General features: G+C 36.8%; 1 protein-coding gene across 1 annotated transcript in view; it reads right to left on the reverse strand.

Annotated features, from left to right (window-relative positions):
- Positions 1 to 12,432, reverse strand: part of LOC103259141 (discs large homolog 1-like protein) — a 235,659-nt gene extending 223,227 nt beyond the window's left edge. Inside the window, exon 1 of the mRNA XM_008056810.1 lies at positions 12,086 to 12,432. Within this exon, the coding sequence (XP_008055001.1) occupies positions 12,086 to 12,187 (102 nt within the window). The 5' untranslated portion in view covers positions 12,188 to 12,432. The remainder of the gene's footprint in view (positions 1 to 12,085) is intronic.
- Between the last annotated feature and the right edge of the window lie 7,738 nt (positions 12,433 to 20,170).

The raw sequence follows: 20,170 nt of genomic DNA on the forward strand, positions 1-20,170 counted from the left end.
AATTCCAGCCTTTTAAACTTTATGACCACCTTCATCTAAAATATTTTCAGAAATTCAATTTACTACTTTTACTAGAAGAACAAAGGTGCAATCTCCATAGCCCTGGTTTCCTCTTTCCCTACAGCTATTTTTTTCCCTTGAAAACTTTTCAAGATAAAAATTTAAAACCCCAGAATTCTAGAAGATGCTGCTTTCCCTTCAGCCAAAGTAGGCATCCAGTTTCTACAATAAATGAGATCTTAGCATCCCTACTCACACTGTTGTAGATAAGAACCTGTCAGTATTTTCATTATAAAGCCCTTTTCTTCCCTCTGGCTTGAGAGACCAACCATAGCAATTTATTGGGGAAATAGCTCCAGCAAAGGGCAATGCATAAAACTCAAGCACAGAGAGAAAATGTTTTCATTTTACAGAACTCAAGAAAGGCAGGCTGCAGAATCCTAAAGAGCAGTTCTTTTGGATGGTTACTTGGCCTTTTAAATAAAGGAAATAAGGTTTACTGATATTTAAAACAAAATTTTCTCAGGCAGTATATGTTAGGAAAAGGGTTATCTAGTTGAATACCTTCAGGCACCAATATCTCTTATAACAACAACTACAGTTACATACACATTACTGAATCTGTGCTCATGTGGAAGGCACTTTGAGGGTTGGGAGCATCCTTTCACAGACTCTGAGGTGAAATCAGGGGGATGGGAAAGTTATGCCAGCACTATTGCTTCTTCTAGGAGAAAATGGAATATATTAATAATATGCTAAGGATGATAAAGAAAACCTTCCCTAGCAAAGTGATGGAAATTGGTAAGTACTCAGAGAAAGTGGTTTGAAGATAGCATCTGATCTGGTTCCTTTCTTCCCCAGTCCTGAGTCATGGATGTGACAGTAAAAAAGCCCATTTATAGGTTATTTCATGTACTATGTTAATACACACACACACACACACACACACACACACACACACACACACACACACACGTAAAATGGGAAGGGACTGCATTTGAGGGAAAAGAGAAAGAAAACGAATATTTACTTAATGGTTACTATATGTCAGACACTGTATTAGCTGCTTTCTTGTTTGGTTGGTATAACAAACCCAGTAAATATATACATGATCCCCATTATAAAGATGAGGAAACCAAAGCAGAGAGAAGTGAAAGGACATCCTCAAGGTCACAGAGCTAATGGTTTGGACACACGACACTTTTTAACGCCAACCTCTACGCACAGGAATTAGTTTCTACTCTTATGTTTACCTACCCGAGAGCACACTCAGGCTTAAGACTCATCCAGAGTATCTCTGCTTGGTCCAGATGGTTGGATAGGACATATAATCGAAAATTTTCTTCTCCTCCTTCTCCTGCCTTTCGTTTCACTTCTATCCAAGAAGTCATACCTTCAACATCACACCACTACTTTCTGTTATCTTGTTCTTTCAACACGTACAAAGAAGTCCTTGAACTATAGAGATCAATGGTAAGTTTGAGTCCAAAACCAAACAAATTCATTTTCCTTTCTGATCTAGTACAAGGCTTAGAAAACCCAGATTAAGTTTGACTACCTTCAAAAAGCCTTTTGTAACTATACCTAAAGCTATCATTAATTCTTTTGTCTTCCCATTGTCTCTAGCAGGGCTTCCCAACCTATCCAGTATGAGACTGCTTTTAAAATATAAACTGTTTTGTTGACCTTCACTTGATATCAATTGTACATATGAATAGGTAGGATCACATAGGGATTAATTACTTCCTAAACTGATTTATTCTGAATAGTGTGTGGGTTAATTCATGTAAAGTCCTTATAATAAAATCTGTGCATGGTGATCACCCAAAAAGTATTACTCCAACCTGCTATGTTGGCTGTTTTCTCCATATGCATTTCTTAGTCCTGGCTCACCAGCCAAACTGAGAGTGTTCCAAGGCAAAGACTGTCTTACTGTGTTTGAGTATTACCTTGAGGTACACATTATAATGCTAAGCATAATAGACATGTTCAAGAAAGAAACAGAAATTGAATAATGGACAAGTATACCTACACTTCTCCATATGGAGGATAGTTGAAGACATGGCTCCAAGAAAAAAAATCAAAGTCCTCTGCGCTTAGATAACATGCCAGTTGACATGCTAGTAGCTATCATATTATTTGAGACCTCATGAAAGCGATATCATTAATCATTATTTGATGACATCATTATATTAGATATAATTCAGTGATATCATTAATTCCTAGATGATTTAACCTGTAATATGGATATTAAGACAGTTACAATGCATCAGACCAGCATTTTAGAGATTATGGCTGTTTTCAGTGAGATTATTCATCAAATAAAATAATTTAAAACACCTTAGAGAGTTGTGCAAAACTTTAATAAGGATAATGCAATCAAAATAATGTATTTTATGTTAGGAATTACACACACAGAGAGACACACATGCATCAATTGATGTTTCAAAAATATCTTGTTTGTAAGGTTTCCAGAAGTCATCATTTAGGACAATATTCTTATTCTATCTAACCCAATCATTTAAATTAACATAGAAAAATTTTAACGGCACTCTTCATCATCACTGAAATGTACAATGTGTTCATAAGTCTGGCAACAACATTAATATATGTAAATACGCCGGGATCGGTGGCTCAGCCTGTAATCCCGTGCCTTTGGGAGGCTGAGGTGAGTGGATTGCCTGAGCCCGTGGGTTCGAGACCCACCTGGGCAGCGAGACCTCATCTCTACAATAAATCAAAAAATTAGCCGGGCGTGGTAGTGCACGCCTGTAATTCCAGCTACCAGGAAGGCTGAGGCGAAAGGATCACCGGAGCCCAGCAGGTCGAGGCTGCGGTAGCTGGGAGCGGCCGCTGTACTCCAGTCTGGGCGACAGAGTGAGACTCCGACTTAAAAAAACAAAAACAAAAACAAAAACAAAAAATATATGTAAATACAAATGAAAAATTCATTAATGTAGTTTTGAATGTGTTATACTATGGTATAACTGGAAGTATCATCTGTGACTTATAATAAAGTAAATCTGTAACCTTATGAGGAAAAAACTGTAAGTACAAGATCCCCATGGCATGAAGATCTATTAGCTTTACTATAACTTGCTAGACAAGAATGATTTACTAATGATGACTTGTCCAGGTGTCTCGCCCTAGATACTAGTTGCATTAGTCAGAGTTCTTTAGAGAAACAGAACCAGTAGGAGGTGTGTGTGTGTGTATGTGTGTGTGTGTGTGTGTGTGTGTGTGTCTGTATACACACAAATGCGAGTTGGCTTCCATGTCTATTGAGCTTAAGTCCCAAGATTTGCAGTCAGTAAACTAGAAACCCAAGAGAGGCAATGTGCAGTTCCAGTCCTAGTTTAGAGGCCTTGGAACTGGAAGAGCTAATGGGATAAGTTCCAGTATGAAAGCCAGCAGGCTCCAAACCCAAGAAAAGTCAAAGCTCACTTCAAGTCCAAAGGCCAGACAAGGTTAATGCTCCAGCTGAAACCAGTCAGACAGGAGAAATTTCCTCTTACTCAGCCTTTTGCTCTATTTAGGTCTTCAATTGGTTGGATGAGGCCCAACCACACTAGAAAGGGCACTCTACTTTAGTCAATCTACCAATTCAAATGTTAATCTAATCCAGAAACAACCTCTCAAATATACTTGGAATAATATTTGACCAAATGTCTGTACACCCCATGGTCCCATGCTTAAAATTAAGCATCACACCAGGAAAATGCATTGAGTAATGCCTAGTCTGTATTTCAGAAAGCATGATCTCTAAAATATTTAAAAACACAAAAGGTTTTCAAAGGTAAACTATTAAAGGAAAATAATGAATAAACTACAACAAAATAAAAAAACATTTATTTTTTCACTTATACATTCAGTAAACACTTATGAGCACCTAACTATTCACTCACTCAGTCATTCAATAAATATTTATTGACTGCCTTCTATGGAATAGGTACAGTTCTATGTACTGAACCTTCCAGGCACTGTACTATATAGAAATGATATGGCCTATGTTCCCAAAATGCTTACAGTTTAAATGGGTAAACAGGCAAGCAAACAGAATTTACAAATAAATACTACAATTAGGGTGCAAGTATTAAGAGTTAGGTGTCATAGGAATCCAGGACTAATTTAATTCAGAAGGAATTTGGAATGACTTCACCATATGAATTTTGGAAGCTTATCTGGATATCCATAATAAGTACAAAGCAAAAGGCTTCTTAAAGTCTGAGATTTTTCAGAATCCCCAAAGTCTGTAAATCAGCATTCTATTTTTGTGAACATATTTTAATGGTGGCATACAAGTCAACTTTTCTTATTTTATGATATTCAGGGTTCCCCCAAAATTTCTTACTATTAAAAATAAAAATTTTAAAAGACCTTGAACTGGTAAGTATACATTATGAAAGGGGACACAAGGCCCACACAGCCTGTTTGTTTGGGACATCCAGTAACTGTCTCATTTTTCATTTACTCTTTCTGGGTCAGGTTTCATCTAGGACTTTTGTTTTTGGTGTGAATTATGTAAATACTTAGATATAGCCTCTTATAGTATTAAAACCCTCTAATAATATGTTGGTAGGTTGAAATATATTTCATTTACTGATAGATGAGTTTTAATATGCTTGACTGAACACTACTCAGCCAGCTCTATCAACAATCTCCACCTTTTCCACCAATATGCAAAGTGGTTTAATAAAATGGAAGAAAAAAATGTATGGAATGTATCACATAGCAGGCATTGTGATAAATGTTTTCATATGTGATATCTCACCTAAGTTTTACAAGGAGGGTGTAATTTTTCTGGCTTTTTACAGTTAAAACTTGTTAGTTTCTCTTTTCTCACATTGATTTCCAAAACTTTTAGTTCATAGTGAGAGGTCATGACATAGAAAGAATTATACTGAGTTAGAAATTGGGGGACCTAGTTGTAGCTATGGCTCTGTGATTTATTGTGTGACCTTGAGTAAGTCACCTCCTGTCTAAATGATTTAATAACTCTGTGGAAAATGATAGTGTGAATACTATGAGAAACAGTGTGTTGGATTAAACAACTCTCAAAAGAAATAGCTGATACAATAAGACTGAGTCCTCTGAGAAGTGTACCTTACATTCAAATTCAGGTGTGTACATAAATTATTGTTTTTGCAAATTGTCTCATAGCTTAAAAGCACTTAGGTATAGGAAGCTACTATTTCAAAGAGTACCACAATTATTCTGGACATGAGTGTAGACTCTAGATCTAACCTGCTTAGATTTAAACTTTGGCTCTGCTACTTTTAGAATTATGTGATTTGGGGGCAAATTACTTAAACCACTTGTGCCTCAGTTTCTCTCTTTGTAACACTGGAATAACTATTATATTCATCTCACAGTATCCTTTGTGAGGATTAAGTGAGTTTACATTTGTAAAACATGTAGAACAGTGTCTGGCACATGGTAGCGTGTGTGTGTGTGTGTGTGTGTGTGTGTGTGTGTGTGTGTGTGTGTGTGTGTCTGTTGATGCCTTGGCAAACACAAAAAGCTGCCTCCTTAATGTACCCACTTTGGATTGTTTTGCATATTAGATATTCTTAAGCTAGGATACACTGGCATACTCATGGGACTCTTATTAACTCAAAGTCTAACAGAATTTTAATCCCACTCAAAGAAGAAAAACTACACTGCCTCTTATTTATAAGCCCAGCAAGTAAAAGAAAACTATTTAAAGATAAAGAATGTTATGACATATAAAGTAATTTGTGACAGGACACATTTATATAGCCATCTTAAAGGTAAATGTAGCAGTCCCGTTATCAAGGATCTCAAATTATTTTATAGTGACTGACTAGTAATTTTACATGTTTTGTCCTATCCAAAGGAAATCATTTTAAATTCAAATATGGCTTATTCTCCAAGGTGTTTATTTTATTTTAATAGTAGAAAATTTGAGGGGGAAAACTAAATATCCAAGAATTGTTCATTGTAGTACTTTATTGAAATACATTCATAAAACCTAATATAAATTTGAAATATTCAAATGCAAACCCAATATTATTATAACTACATTTAAAAAAATAAGTTACGTATAAACTAATAAAATCAACATAGCACTGAGAAACAAGGAAAATATACACTAAAATATTAATAGTTTATATCTAGTCTTTTGAGACAATAAGTATTTTCTAAAACTATTGTTCTTTCTGAATTTTGTTTTGTCTAATGTATTTCAGTGAACACATACTACTATAAAATAAAAACAAAGAACACACCAAAATTTGACAATTTTGGTGTGTAGAGAAAAACTACCTTACCAATGACAAAAATATACATAGTGATATATGAATTGATGGCTGGTACTACCACTCTTTATAACAAAGTTGACCACAGTTAAATAAACAAATGTCCAAAGAAAACCACTTCTCTGCGTCAGAGACTTTCTAGGCAGGAAAAGGATATCTGTAACAGGTGGGGAAACCCAGCGAGCTCCAGGGAACTGTCCACCAAGGGGGTGCTGAAGGCCCTCTATTTCGGGAGAGTGTTAGAGCATCCACTGGAGCCACAGCCCGCTTCCCCTTTTTCTTTCTCTTCTTTCTTTCCTGCCCATCACCTGTTCTATTTTCCTTCCTTCCCTTACTCCTTTCTCTATTTGTCTGATAACTATTGAAATTGGAAGAAAAAACATTTGTAAAACACTTAAGATAATGCCTAGATGTTTAATAAGACTAAATTATTTTACCGTTTCCTTTTCTTTATTTAGTCCTTGAACTCAATCCCTTTCTCCTTTTGGTTTCTTCACTTTTCCCTGTTTTCTTTTGTTTTAACCTCCTCTGTACTCTCCCTCTTCTCTCTTTTGGGAAAGGGAGGATTCTTTCTACCTGATGACTCCTTTCCTTTGAAGGGTAGGGCAGTTTATGAAATGTCCAAACATTCACTGGAAAAAGTTTTTTCAGAAATCTACATTTTCAAGAGCTTTTTTCTACCCTAATATATCAAATGGAATATTAAATATACTTGATGTGGTCTATGGATTTGACAGTTTGAGTCAGTTGAGATGTTACATTAACAAAGGCTATTAAGAGGACGAGAGAAGTTCTTTAAAGTTTTAGCCATTTAAAAAAATTTAAATATTTAATTATATTTTATACACATAGTGAAATGGTTGCTACAGCCAATCCAATTAACATATCCGTTCTCTTACAGTTACAATTTGAATGCGTGTGTATGTGTGTGTGAGAGAGTCAAAACCTACGCTATTAGCACATTTCCAGTATACAATATAATTACATTGACTATAGTCCTCGGGCTGTACCTTAGATCGCTAGGCTCATTTATCCTACAGAACTGCAACTTTGTGCACATTGACCTACATCTTCCAATTTCCTTCCTACCCCACATAACCACCATTCTACTGTGCTTCCACAGATTCTACTTTTTGTAGATTCCACATATAAGTGAGATTATGCAGTATTTTTCTTTCAGTCTCTGGATTATTTTACCTAGTACAATGCCCTCCAGGTTTATTCATGTTGCTGCAAATGGCAGGATATTTTTCTTTTTTAAGTTTGGATAATATTCTATTTAGAGAACAGATACAAACATCTATTTTTCCAACTATCTTTCCATTCATATCACAATTTCTTCATCCATTTCTCTATCAATGGACACTTAGGCTGTTTCCATATCTTGGCTACTGAGAATTATTGTAAATAATGCTGCAGTGAACATGAGAGTACTGGTATCGCCATGAAACACTGATTTCATTTCCCTGTAATATATATCCATAAGCAGAATTTCTGGGTCATATGTTAGCTCTAGTTTTAATACTTTTAGAAGCCATCATACCCTTTTCCAAAATGGCTAAAATAATTTGAATTTCCACCAACAGTGCATAAGGGTTCCCTTTTCTCCAAACACTTGCCAACCCTTGTTATCTCTTCTCTTTTTGAAAACAGACATCCTAACAGTTTGAGGTGATATTGTGCTGTGGTTTTGATTTGCATTTTCCTGATAATTAGTAAATTTGAGTACTTTTTCATGTATTATTGGCTATTTTTATATCTTCTTTCAAGTCCTTTGCTCACTTTTTAACAGGAGCCACATTTCAATCACATCTTCCTTTTAATTACAAAAGCAAAACAAATGAATAATTGTAGAGAACATTATAGATTATAAAGTAATTTAAAAATATTAGGACAAATAACAAATATTTCACCTGTTTATGTTTGTATGTTTTTGCTTTAGGAATATTAGCCACTAGAAAGATGGGAATGAAAAGAGGCAACACACAGGGACTGCTGACCTTTACAATGCAGCTATGGACAAGATAAAAGAAAGAGAAATAATATATAGGCTGGGCCTGGAAATTATATTCAAAACTTTGATTGTAAAAGAGAGTTAAGTGAAGGTAAAACTGATTCCTATTTTCTGATAATGACATAGAAACTACCATGAGAAAAAAAAGGGTAGGCCTTTTAGGAATCCTCCTTCATGGAAAGTTCATTCTCACATATAGCCTTGTATGTTTGGTAATGCCATAGAGACTGGGACAAAAAGAGGACTGATATAACAACTTCTTTGGAACTAGGGTATTTTGACTTCTCTCATGAGAACTTAAGGTGAGGTGAGAGTGTGGGTATTTTGTATTCTAGGGAAGTCAGTGGAATTACTTTCTCAATAGACTTGGAATTCCTGGAGAGATAGGATATTGTTGTACTTAATGCCTATCACAGTGCCTAGGATAGAGCCTAGCACAGAAAGATACTCTATGTTTATAGTCATAAGTCAAATAGTCAGTTATCTAAACTGAATAACAGCCAGGATGCAGCAAGCGGGGTTCTGGAGATGGCTAAGTGACAAAATAAAATAAGTTTGAGTTTCTACTTTGAAAGCTCAAATTACTGAGCATCCTTCAAGCCATTACTAGGTTTGGGATAATAAAGACAAACAGTTTTAGAAACTAACAGTCAGGCCTACACATAAACATGGTTTGAGACTTTGCCATGCTAAATATCTTCCAGAAGAGAAAATAAATATTTATCTTAATAATCTTATCTCCATACTTACTAGATAATATTGGAATGAATGTATGTTTTTGGAAGCTCCTTATTGACATCTACATCTCCATGAGTTTTTTCAAAAATTATTGATTTTCCACTTTCACTGTTAAAAGATTCAAATGAAACCTTGATTTTATATTTTTCCTTAAATCAGTATTGCCTGCAGTAGAGTCAGCTGACATATCATTTAACTTTGAGACCACAGGGGACAGGAGCTGTTTATGGCCATATCTCCAGTTTCTAGCATTTGCCGTGTGCTCAATGAATATTTATTTAGTAAATAGAATGATAGTATCAGTTTTTCATAATTTTCATAAATTCATTTCATTTTGTGAATGTCCTATCAATATATAAATGGCCCCTACATTTTATATGCATAGCATAAAACAGAGAAAAGTAACAGGAAAAGTAATGGCTGAGTTCATAATAAAGATGAACAATTTATCAAAAGAATTATCTTAGCAGTGAAAGAGGTTTCTCCTAGAAGTGATGAGTTCCCCTCAGTGAATCATGAAAAGAATCAAGACCATATACAAGCAACAATCCTTTTATAAATCTAAATATACTAAGTACTGCAGGCATCTCATTTAAATTTTATTTTGCACTATGACATAATAATATGTAATGCAGTAGTTATTATTATGGCCATTTTACATATAAGGAAACTGAGATTTAGAGAAATCACATATAAAGTAAGTGTAAAATCTAGTTTTGAAATGCAAGTCTGTCTGACAGGCAAGTTTTCCACATCATGTTCTGTTGTCATCTGTCTGATGGTACTAAAGAACTTCATTAGAGGAAGGCAAGAGGAAAAGGTTCTATAATTCTTTCTATATCTAAAAGTCAAAGATGGAAGCCTTACACGAACCAGTTTATAATTAAGAATATGTTAAATGTGGTTATAGTATAATAATTGGCTCCACTATGTAAGGCTTTTGAAAATCATCTTATTCAAATACTTTGCAAAATAGGATAGGAGAGACCCTCTAGAAGTATTATTTTATTTTCATAAAGCAGTAATTTATTTTCCAAAAAAATATTTCTACCAACACAAAATATATGAGTTTTACTCTCACACAAAGTAAATTTGTTAGCCGAAACACCAAAAGGAAGAGAATTTTTAAAAAGTTAAGCTGATTCAATTTCTTGAACTTTTTTTTTAAGTGTGTCCTTGTAATTATTTCAATTCCCTCCCATATAGTTTGAAAAAATCAGAGGAAAACATAACAGTGTAAAAGAAACTTTTTTAAAACTGAGCTTGGAGGGCTGAATGCATATTCCACAACATTCTCTACACCAATAGTTTTATCCTATTTGATTATTAGCTTGTGTTTAATTTTCCTTGACAAATAATTCACCTTTGTTAATAATCATTGAGTGCTGCAAAGCAATTCTCATAAGTACATGGGAATGGATTTTAAACAGTAGCCATTGCTAAGATGCTACTACAAATGCAATTAGCAGAGAAAGTGAAAAGAAGCATGAGAGAGGGGTGGCAGGTCATCGGGAGAAGACCCAGCTCCTTAGTTATTGGTACCGTTCATTCACATACATCTTCCTGTCAATGATGAACATAAAAACTTTCAACAGTTTTACGATCTCTTTGCGGTTTCAAAAGGAGCATCTAGCTATTCTTTGGTACTCTTTCTTTCAACTAAACATAGAGTACACACTATCAAATTGAGTAGGAAAAAAACCTTGACAATAACTTTATCATTAAACGACTTTATAAAAGTCATCATAAATGAATTTATGATACCATCGGAGAATGTTCGAGCTGTAGGAGGGCTCAGAGAACTTCTCATCCACACTTTTCATTTTACAAAAGAAAATCTGAAGCCCAGAAAAGAGAGAGATTCTCCAGGAATAGCCAGTATAAGATCTACGTTCCTAACTCCTAATTTTTCCATTAAGTCTACACATCCCCTGAGCATGATCTATGACATTCAGTGTGTATGTTTCATTAACTTTACCGCCTAAGGTGCTTACCAGCTGTCCAATCCAGTCTCTAATGTTCTTTCAGAACAATAGGGATTATGTGATATTTATTCACTTAAGAAAGTGAATTTTCAGTTATTTCAGATGAAGCTCTTTCTCTCTTTAGAGAGTCACCATAGTGGTCACAACAAGTGTTTTATATAAATAAGCTGGACAAATCCACCAGCTCTTCACAGTGAAAAGAAGTGAGGGCTTGTACTTCTAAGTAACAGGACATACACGCAGACCATCCATGGGCTAAAACTGTTTAAACACCAAGTTCTAAGCATCTTTTTCAGGGAGTACATCATCGAGTCCAACAAGGAAGCTCTATTAACATATTTCAGACAAGAAGCAATGAATAATAAATAACCTCTTTTAAAAACCCTCAAACCTCATTTCTGTAGGAACACCAATTACCTTTACAAAAATCTGGGTGGGACAGTTATTCACTACAAACTTCACTGAGTAACTGCGCCACCTTTTGAAAATGTTCTGTTTTTTTATTTCAAGTGGATTGTATAAACTCAGAGAAAAACACACAATTGGGGACAACATGAGCCTAGTTCCAGATTTTCTGTCTAAACTAAAAATAAGCTCCTCATCTTTAAAAGTGCCAAATTGCAAACTGATGTGTTCAGTTTCATCTGGAGTACATCTAATACCCTCGTTGCTCCTGCTGGTTGGCCCAGTGGGTTGGGGCTCCAGGCGTGGTAACCTGAGATGAGTTCAGGAGCTCCCACAGCAGCGGCCAGGAACCCAGTCACTAGCTCAACGCAAAAGAGCTCTCAAGCTGAGAGTCACTCAGGGCGCCCCCTTCCCAGCTGCATCCGCTGACGGAACCACTGTCAGAGACCGGGGTCCTGCCACAACCGAGTTACCAGCCCAGCATCGTACGCGATAAAATCAGGGCGCCCTCCTGGCCCCCAAACCCAGCCGGCTCCCAGAGAGGGCAGAGCAGTCGTAGCTTCTGTCACTCTCCCAACAGGCAGAGACATAAACAAACAACAAAAGGAATTGTTTGCTCCCCCAGGGAGGCGACATGCATTAAAAAGACATGAACCTCGTCCTACCTTGCATCCAAACATCAACGACAAAGTGTTGTTGGTGCAAGCAACTTTGCAGTGGCAAATCATTGGTGTAAAACAGTCAGGGTCCTTAACAACAGGGGACATTCCTTTCGGGCTGCGGCAGTGGCAGCTCGCTGGGGTACCCGAACACCGCGCTCTCCCCGCACATGGAGCGACAGCCTAGACCCAGCGGCCGCTTGGATCGCTGCCCCCTGCGCCCCGCGCGGCCATCCCAGAGCCCCGGTGGAAGCAAAGCCGTGGGCAAGTACCGAGCGTCTCGGGGTCTCCCTTCCCTGGGGAACGAGGCGTGGGGGAAAGGACAGAACCAAGAGGCCCCCCCGCCCCCTTCAGTGAATTAGGGGAAGGTTAAAAAAATAAAAAGAAATAAAAAGAAAAAAAAAACCCATAAAAATAAAATGAAGCGAGGCGCTTAGAGGGTTTAAAGGAGGTGGGGCAGTATTAGCATGTAAAAGGATGTGCCCGCCTACTCGCCCCAGTCACACAAGATTGTCATGCTCATGCGAGCTGAAGGGGGCTGAAATTATTCCCTCTGGAAAAAGAAAAGAAAAAAGAAAAAAGAGCGAGAGAGAGAGAGAGAGAGAGAGAGACAGAGACAGAGACAGAGAGAAAGAAACCACCGCAGCTCCTGATTTGGTAAAAAGCCGTCGGCTTGCTGCAATCCAGAGTCACCGTGGGGAGCGCTGGCCGGCAAGTGGGGTGGGAAGGAGGAGCCGAGAGAGGGAGGGAGCGCGGTGCTCGCCAGCCCAGCCCAGCCTTCGGGCGCTCCTGGTGCCACCGAGGAGTCCCTGTCCCTGGCGTAGGAGCGCGGGACCTCCCAGCGCTGACGTGACCCCGAGGCCACGCTTGGCCCCCAGCGCTACTGCCTCCCGAGTGTAGACGGCCTGGAGGCCGAGTTCCCGGGAAGGGGAGGCCGGCGCAGAGCCCTGCAGGGAGCATCCTCCCAGCTCGCGGACAGCAGCGTGCATGGGGCGAGGGAGGACACCAAAGGAATCTGAGGTAGAAATGGGCTTAAACGGTTTCGATGGTGTCCTAAGCCCTTGACTTCTGGGTCAACGAGCCTACTCACTTCCTGGGTGGCAGGAGCGGCCTCAGAAGCAAGGCTTTGTGTGATATAATATGTTTCAAACGAGTCTGTTCTCTCCCCACCTTGATGTCTTTGAGGCCCCAAGAAGCCCCAGAAGTATTTATGTTGTTCCGGAAATATGAATAACAAGACTGACGGATGCTTTATTGGTTTTTTTTGTTGTTGTTGCTTGTTTGTTTTTTGCTTTTTAACTGAGGCTGTCAAAATTGCAAAAAGGCCCCAAAAAATCAGCATGTGGCTGGCACAGCTGCAAAATTGCTTGTTGAAGACAAAAAAAAAATGTGATAAGAAGGTTGTGGAGTAGGAAATGGGTAAAACTAGCATTCTTTGGGTGCCACCTGGGTGCCTGGCACTATGCCTCACAGATGGTTGGTGAAAAGAGAGCAAAACATCCGAGTCTGGAATCAGATTCTGACTCTGGTGTGGGGTGTGGCTTTGTGTAAGTCACTTACATTATCTGAACCCCTCCTTGCTTACCTGTAAAGTAGGGCTGTTAACTCCTAACCTACCAAGTTGTCAAGAAGACTAGATTAAGATGGTGAACAATGCATTCCTGTAGTAACCCCCAGTACATGGTCGCTGCTCTTAAGTTACATAGCTTATTTCATTGTATTGCCCTAGAGGTAGATATTATTGGACATAATATTGGAGGAAACTAAGGTCCTTAGGGTTGTATCATTTACCCAGTCACATAATCAATAAGTGTGAAGGTTAGGTTCTAGGAAAAGTAATAGAGGAGAGTTTAAAACACAACATTACAGAAAATATCACACACTTCTCCAGAAATATGTTCTGAATCTCCAGATTTATTTGGAAAGTGTCAGGAATATCATATTCACATGAATATGATAATTCCAAAAGTATCTCTCTAATTGAGCACTGAACTCAGATCCCACCTGAAATACAACAACAACATAACCCTAAATAGCCATAGCAAACCATCAACTCTGATGCAGTTCCACCAGAATACCAGACCATTTATACTCTAAACTTAAACAAGTCCCAAAATCACTATGCTTTATCCTTATAAAGTTTAAATGTGCCAGTAAAAACAAAAGAACAAAACAATTTGCAAACTGTCAAGTCAGATGCAGTGACTTGCAAACTTCCTGTCACCTACTCATGTCCAAAATACAGTCCTCTCCCAAGTTAATGGAAACCAAACCTGATTACGTCAGGATTCTCTGGGACGTTTGTTAAAAGTATGAATTATCAGGCCCAGCCCTGCATTCTCATTCATAGACCAGGAGAATGTCAAGAACCTACATTTTGAATCAACCTGCTTTGAGAAGAATGCATCCTGCCTTAGAAATCAAGACCTCTTTGAAATCAATATAGCACAAAGTATGAGCAAAAGTCAGCACGTAAAGACCCTCAAAGTTGAATTAAACCTGGTTGTAACTGAAGAGGGCAGCCATTCCTCAGGCCCTGGGGTTCTTACACTAAGTGCAGAAGTCTTTACCTAGTTGATTTCTCTATCGGGACTCAGGATTGATTCAACTTAATGAGTATCTGGAGTCTGTGGGACTCAGGAGATCTAATGTATATGTATGAGCTTGAAACATACTAGGTCACATTTTAGGAGCAGAACTCTGGGCTGAGGCCTTCTGTGGAATTTTAAAGTCACATTTACAGATTAAGTGTATCCCTTAGCATTTTATTCCTTTAAGTTACCATAAAATGTGTGACTGTGTGAGCACTTCCACCTACAGAGAATCTATAATTATGGCTGGCTTTTTCAAAAGAGAATAGATTCTAAAAATGTTGTACAATATTTCCCTTATTCATTAGCCTATAATTTGGATTTCAAACACCCCAAAAGTATTGTATGCTCTATATTGTGATGTTCCAATAATATCTAACACAGTCTTTCCCTAATGAATTACTCGAGCTAAGGCTGACCTCCTATTCTAGGGCAGCATTAAAGGCTGCTATGTTCAAGTTATTCCCCATTTTACACTTTGTGCTGGTTTAAATTGGTAAAATGAAATGACAAAATCTAAAGCAAAATGTATCTTTCACTTTCTTGATTTTTATGTTTAAATTTAATCAATGAGAGTTCATTTCTCTACATATCTTTCTCCATACATATACACAGACACACACAGAGATGTGTATATCTGTTAACTCCTTATATGCATTTGATAAAATGCTTTCCCTTCATTCTTGTCTCTAAATAATAGCTCTGGGGTTAACTGAAGGCGGGGGGGGGGGGGGGTGATGGAGGGAAAATGGTTTCCATGACAATGCATTCCATAGTTACAGCCAGTAACCACTGTGGTTAAAGAAAATGAATCACTGTTACCTTAAGATATGAGCACATTGCATTACTGGTCTGAAAAGCACTAATTTGGGAGTGTGTTGCATTGGAGTGTACTGCAATATTTTTAGGAGATATTACTAGGGAATGCAAGGAGATGATGCATTTATTTTAATTGCAATGTGACTACCCTTAATTCGACACTTAAATGATTGATAACATTTACAATTCATCTTAATAATCATCACTTTTATAAAATGATGCGTTACAACTATATACTATTAAACATTTTTTCTAATTAATGACAATTTCCTCAAAATGAACTGAAAATCACAAAAAGAAGATTATCAATAAATATGACCAGGGCTTAATTTTAATTTTTATTTGTGGTTATTATTATTCCTAAGTAGAAATTGAGACAAGGTAAGAGGCATTAGCTAGTTACTCATCAATTTTCATTCTTGCTGATCCTTTCTATAGCAATTTTTAAGTACAGGTTCTTCATGTTAGAAGGAAGAGAGAAGAATAACTACTACGAACCATGGTGCTTCGCCCTATGACCGTGTAACATTGAGCGAGGTACTCAGCTTCTCTAACATCAATTCCCTTATCTTTCAAGATGAAATGGGTATACTACATCATCTTTAAGTTTACTTCCAATGCTGAAGTTCTCTGCATGGTCTTCCCAAAACAGGTTTTTATGAAAGTAAAAGAAATTTGAGAAACTATTTTTTTCAATCACCTGTCTTCAGAAAATAAACCCTTCTATTTATTATGTATTAATATCATATTTGCTATGTGCATTGTTCTACATTCAGGAGTGTTAGAGTTAGACCCCATTGACGAGAGTAGGTTATGTGGAAGTCTTTCTAATTCCCCATTCAGTGACATCATGCTGGTCACTCTGAAACAGCCAGGAGAGAATATTTACACCATGTAAATTAACAAACCCTACAAATTTTAGGCCTTTTGTGTTCAGACAAACTTTTACCAGCACAGACTGATCTAAGTGTTTCTCACATATCTTACTCTCCCAATGACTCTCTCACACCCTGTCTCAGTTCTCCCAAGTCCATCTCACCAAGGAGCATAACTGCAGTGAGATTTGGTTAGGACCCAAACAGATTCTAATGTCTATCATGCTTCCTCCATAATTATCAACTTTTTGTGTTCTCTGTGATTTTTAAGTTCTCTCTATGTCCACTCACTTATCCTCAAGTTATAAAACCCTTTGGGCCAGTCACACATAGTGACTGATTGATCTTTATTTGAGTCACACCTGGCATGTTTCCTTGATCTTCACTTAAAATAATTATCTCAGTAGTTGATTAGTCAACTAAAGAACGAATAAAGAACAAATAAATATGTGCGCTAAGCCAGGCTTTCACAGATTCAACCTAGGCCCTAGGTAAGCTCGTGTGAAGATCTTTGTTTCCTGATCCAGTCTCCCTCTCTACGACCTTCTAGTTGGAAAGAGTAAACCCTTTATTGAAGAAATGCCAGCCCATTCATTTTGAATCAATTTTGTCATTTTGTTTCAGCAGCAAGTGTTTAAAAATGATTACTGTCCTCAACTTTAATAAGGTAAGAAAATTTTGCCTTTAGGACTTCTCCTGACAATAACTCTCACTCTTGTTGCCATTTTGAAAAAGCAGCTGCAAAATACTATCCTGTATACCACCCATGAGAAGTTCCTTAGTAGCAAAATTCAAACTAAAAAGTCATTCTTCTTAGGTCTTATTGTTCACCAAATTTGACACCAGTTTTGAAATAATACATTTTGTGTCTTGGGTTCCAGTCCTAGTTTTGACACTTACTATGTAATTCTGAGTTTGTTATTTTATCTTCTTGACAGTTAATTTTCTCATCTAATAAAAAAGAGGAGTGGGTTGTTGACTAATATCTATATCACAGGGTTCCTATGAGGATTGACTAAAATGCTGTATGTAAAAGTACCTACTAAAGTGCCTTGCACATATTAATAAATGCATAATAATATTCATTCTTTCCTCACTCATTTTTTATTCATTCATTATTACACACCAAAGCTAGCAATGGATATTTAAAATACATGTCAATCAAAGATGGCAAGGTTTCTGTGAAATCACTAATTCTACTTTTATATTGCGCTTGTCCATCTGTGAAACAAAAGTAAATTGTTCACAGTCAAAAATATATACTAAATCAGAGTTCAGCTTTGAAAGCTGACAAACACATGGCTTTTTTCAAATGACTTTATCTTGCTACTGTGTATTTTTCTACTACAAATATATTTTCCTTATCAACTCCCTTTCTTCTGAACAATAGATGCCTGAACTAAATGAGGTGACTTACCCTGAAGGACATCACTCTATTATGTTACAAGCAGGAACCTTAGCTAATCATACCCAAAGAAAGCAAAATAATTACTCAATGAAACAATTGCTCTCCTAAAACTATGAGGACATCAAATCTCTCTTACACTTTCTAGCTACTTACTCCAGATTTAGGATTACTACACAATTATCTCTTTTTCTCTTAATACATTGCAAGAATGATGGTTAAAGCCCTTGATGACACCAAATTATGTCCAGCCTAGCCAGATTCTCAAGTCTTGTTTGCTTAAAATAAGATCATTGTGAGAAAACTGCCTTTTGGTACAGTGTGCAAGTCGCTCCTGTTACTGGATTGCTGGTGCTTTCTTCTTTCAATATATGAACAGTCAATGTGAAGTATAATGCATTAGGAGATTTGAATTATATTTGCTAAAGCTGTTAGCATCTGAACATGGAAAAGGTTTTGCTTGGTTCACGAGATTAGCACATTAACTTTTTCACCTTCCTTTGGTTTCTAATTTCTTACTTTCAAGTGTCTACTATGTGCTAGACACTGTGACTCCGTTTGGGAAACAGTGGTTAGGACAGACCAATCTGCTGGCCTCATGGATATTATAGGACAATGGGAATGGCAGACTGGGACAAGTGCTTTGAGGAGAGTCATGTGGCTGTTTGAGAGAATATAGGGCAATCTCATCTAATAATGGATGTCAGAGAAGGTATCTTTGGGAGAGTGATGGCTGAGTTGAGAGCAGAAAAATAAATAGGAATTACTTGGACAATTAGAGGTGGGAAAAGCATATCAAATTAAGGGAATAGAATATACAAAGAACATGTGGTGCCAGCAAACAAGTAATGTAGAAAAGATCAATATAAACTCAGGATAACTAAAATATGGTGGGGGGGGAGTGAGAGGTCAGAAAATGGAGTTTAGACTATTCAAGTTATATTTAAAATGTTAATTTTATTCTAAAAGTCTTAGTTTACTACATAAACATATTTTAAGGCAGCTTCATTGAGGTATAGCTGACATACAATAAACTGCAAATATTTAAATAATACAATTTAATATGTTTTGAAATATGTATCTATCTGTGAAACCATCAATACAATTTAGATAGCAAATACATCTATCACCTTTGACTGTTTCTTCATGTCCCATTGTAATTTCTGCCCCTCCAACTCTTTCCCAACGCCACTCCTATTCCAAAGCAACCACAGATCTTTCTGTCACTAAAAATGTGTTTGCATTTTGAAGAGATTTGTTTAAATTAAATCACACAATATATGCTTTCTGTCTGAATGTTTTTCACCTAGCATATGTATTCTGAAGTTTATCTAGGCTGTTGCATGTATCAATAGTTCATTTATTTTTTATTTATGAGTAATATTACATTGGAAAGAGATATATATGTATAATTTTTATATCTATTGATGGACATCTGAGTTATTTCTAGTTTGGAATTATATAGGTGCTATGAATATGTGTGAATAAGTCTTTTTATGGGCATATGTTTCCTTTCTATTGAAGTGGATTAGCTTGATCACACCATAGATATATATTTACATTTTTAAGAAACAAACTGTTTTTCAAAGTGGTTGTATAACTTTACATTTTCACCAGCAGTGTATGGGAATTCTAGTCTTTTCATATCTTTGTCATCACCTGCTACTGTCAGTCATTTTAATTTTAGTCATTCTAATAGATAGAGAATACTATCCTATTGTAGTTTTAATTTGCATTCCTTTAATAACTAATGGTGTTTTGAACACTTTTTATTTTTATTTTTTGTGATCTTTGGTGAAGTGTCCACTCAAATCTCTTATTTATCTTGAAAATTGAATTGCTTCTTACTGTTAAGTTTTGTCAGTTCTGGAACCAACTTGTTTATTAGAAATATGTTACACATTTTTCCAGTCTATGGTTTGTCTTTTCATTCTTTTAAGTGCCTTTTGAACAGCAAAAGTTTTTAGTTGAGGAAGTCCAATGCATTATTTTTTAATTTTATGGTTATGTTTTTATTATCATACCTAAGGAATATGTGCTTAATCTAAGGTCACAAAGATGTTTTGTTTTTTCTAGAAGTTTTATAGTTTTACAATTTTGAGTTAATTTTTGTATATGGCATGAGGTATGACTCCAAGACCATTATTTTACCATGTATATTCAGTTGTTCTGGTTCACTTGCTAAAATGCCTATCCTTTTTTTTCCACTTAATCATGTGTCTTAGCTGGGCTTGGTGGCTCAGCCTGTAATCCCAGCACTTTGGGAGGCTGAGGTGAGTGGATTGCCTGAGCCCGCGGGTTCAAGATCCGGCTGGGCAACTTGGTGAGACTTCATCTCTACAATAAATCAAAAATTAGCCGGGCATGGTAGCGCGTGCCTATAGTTCCAGCTACTTGGAAG

The sequence above is a fragment of the Carlito syrichta genome, unplaced genomic scaffold (assembly GCF_000164805.1).
Source record: "Carlito syrichta isolate Samal-C Ts95f unplaced genomic scaffold, Tarsius_syrichta-2.0.1 Scaffold302536, whole genome shotgun sequence".
Classification (NCBI taxonomy): Eukaryota; Metazoa; Chordata; class Mammalia; order Primates; family Tarsiidae; genus Carlito; species Carlito syrichta.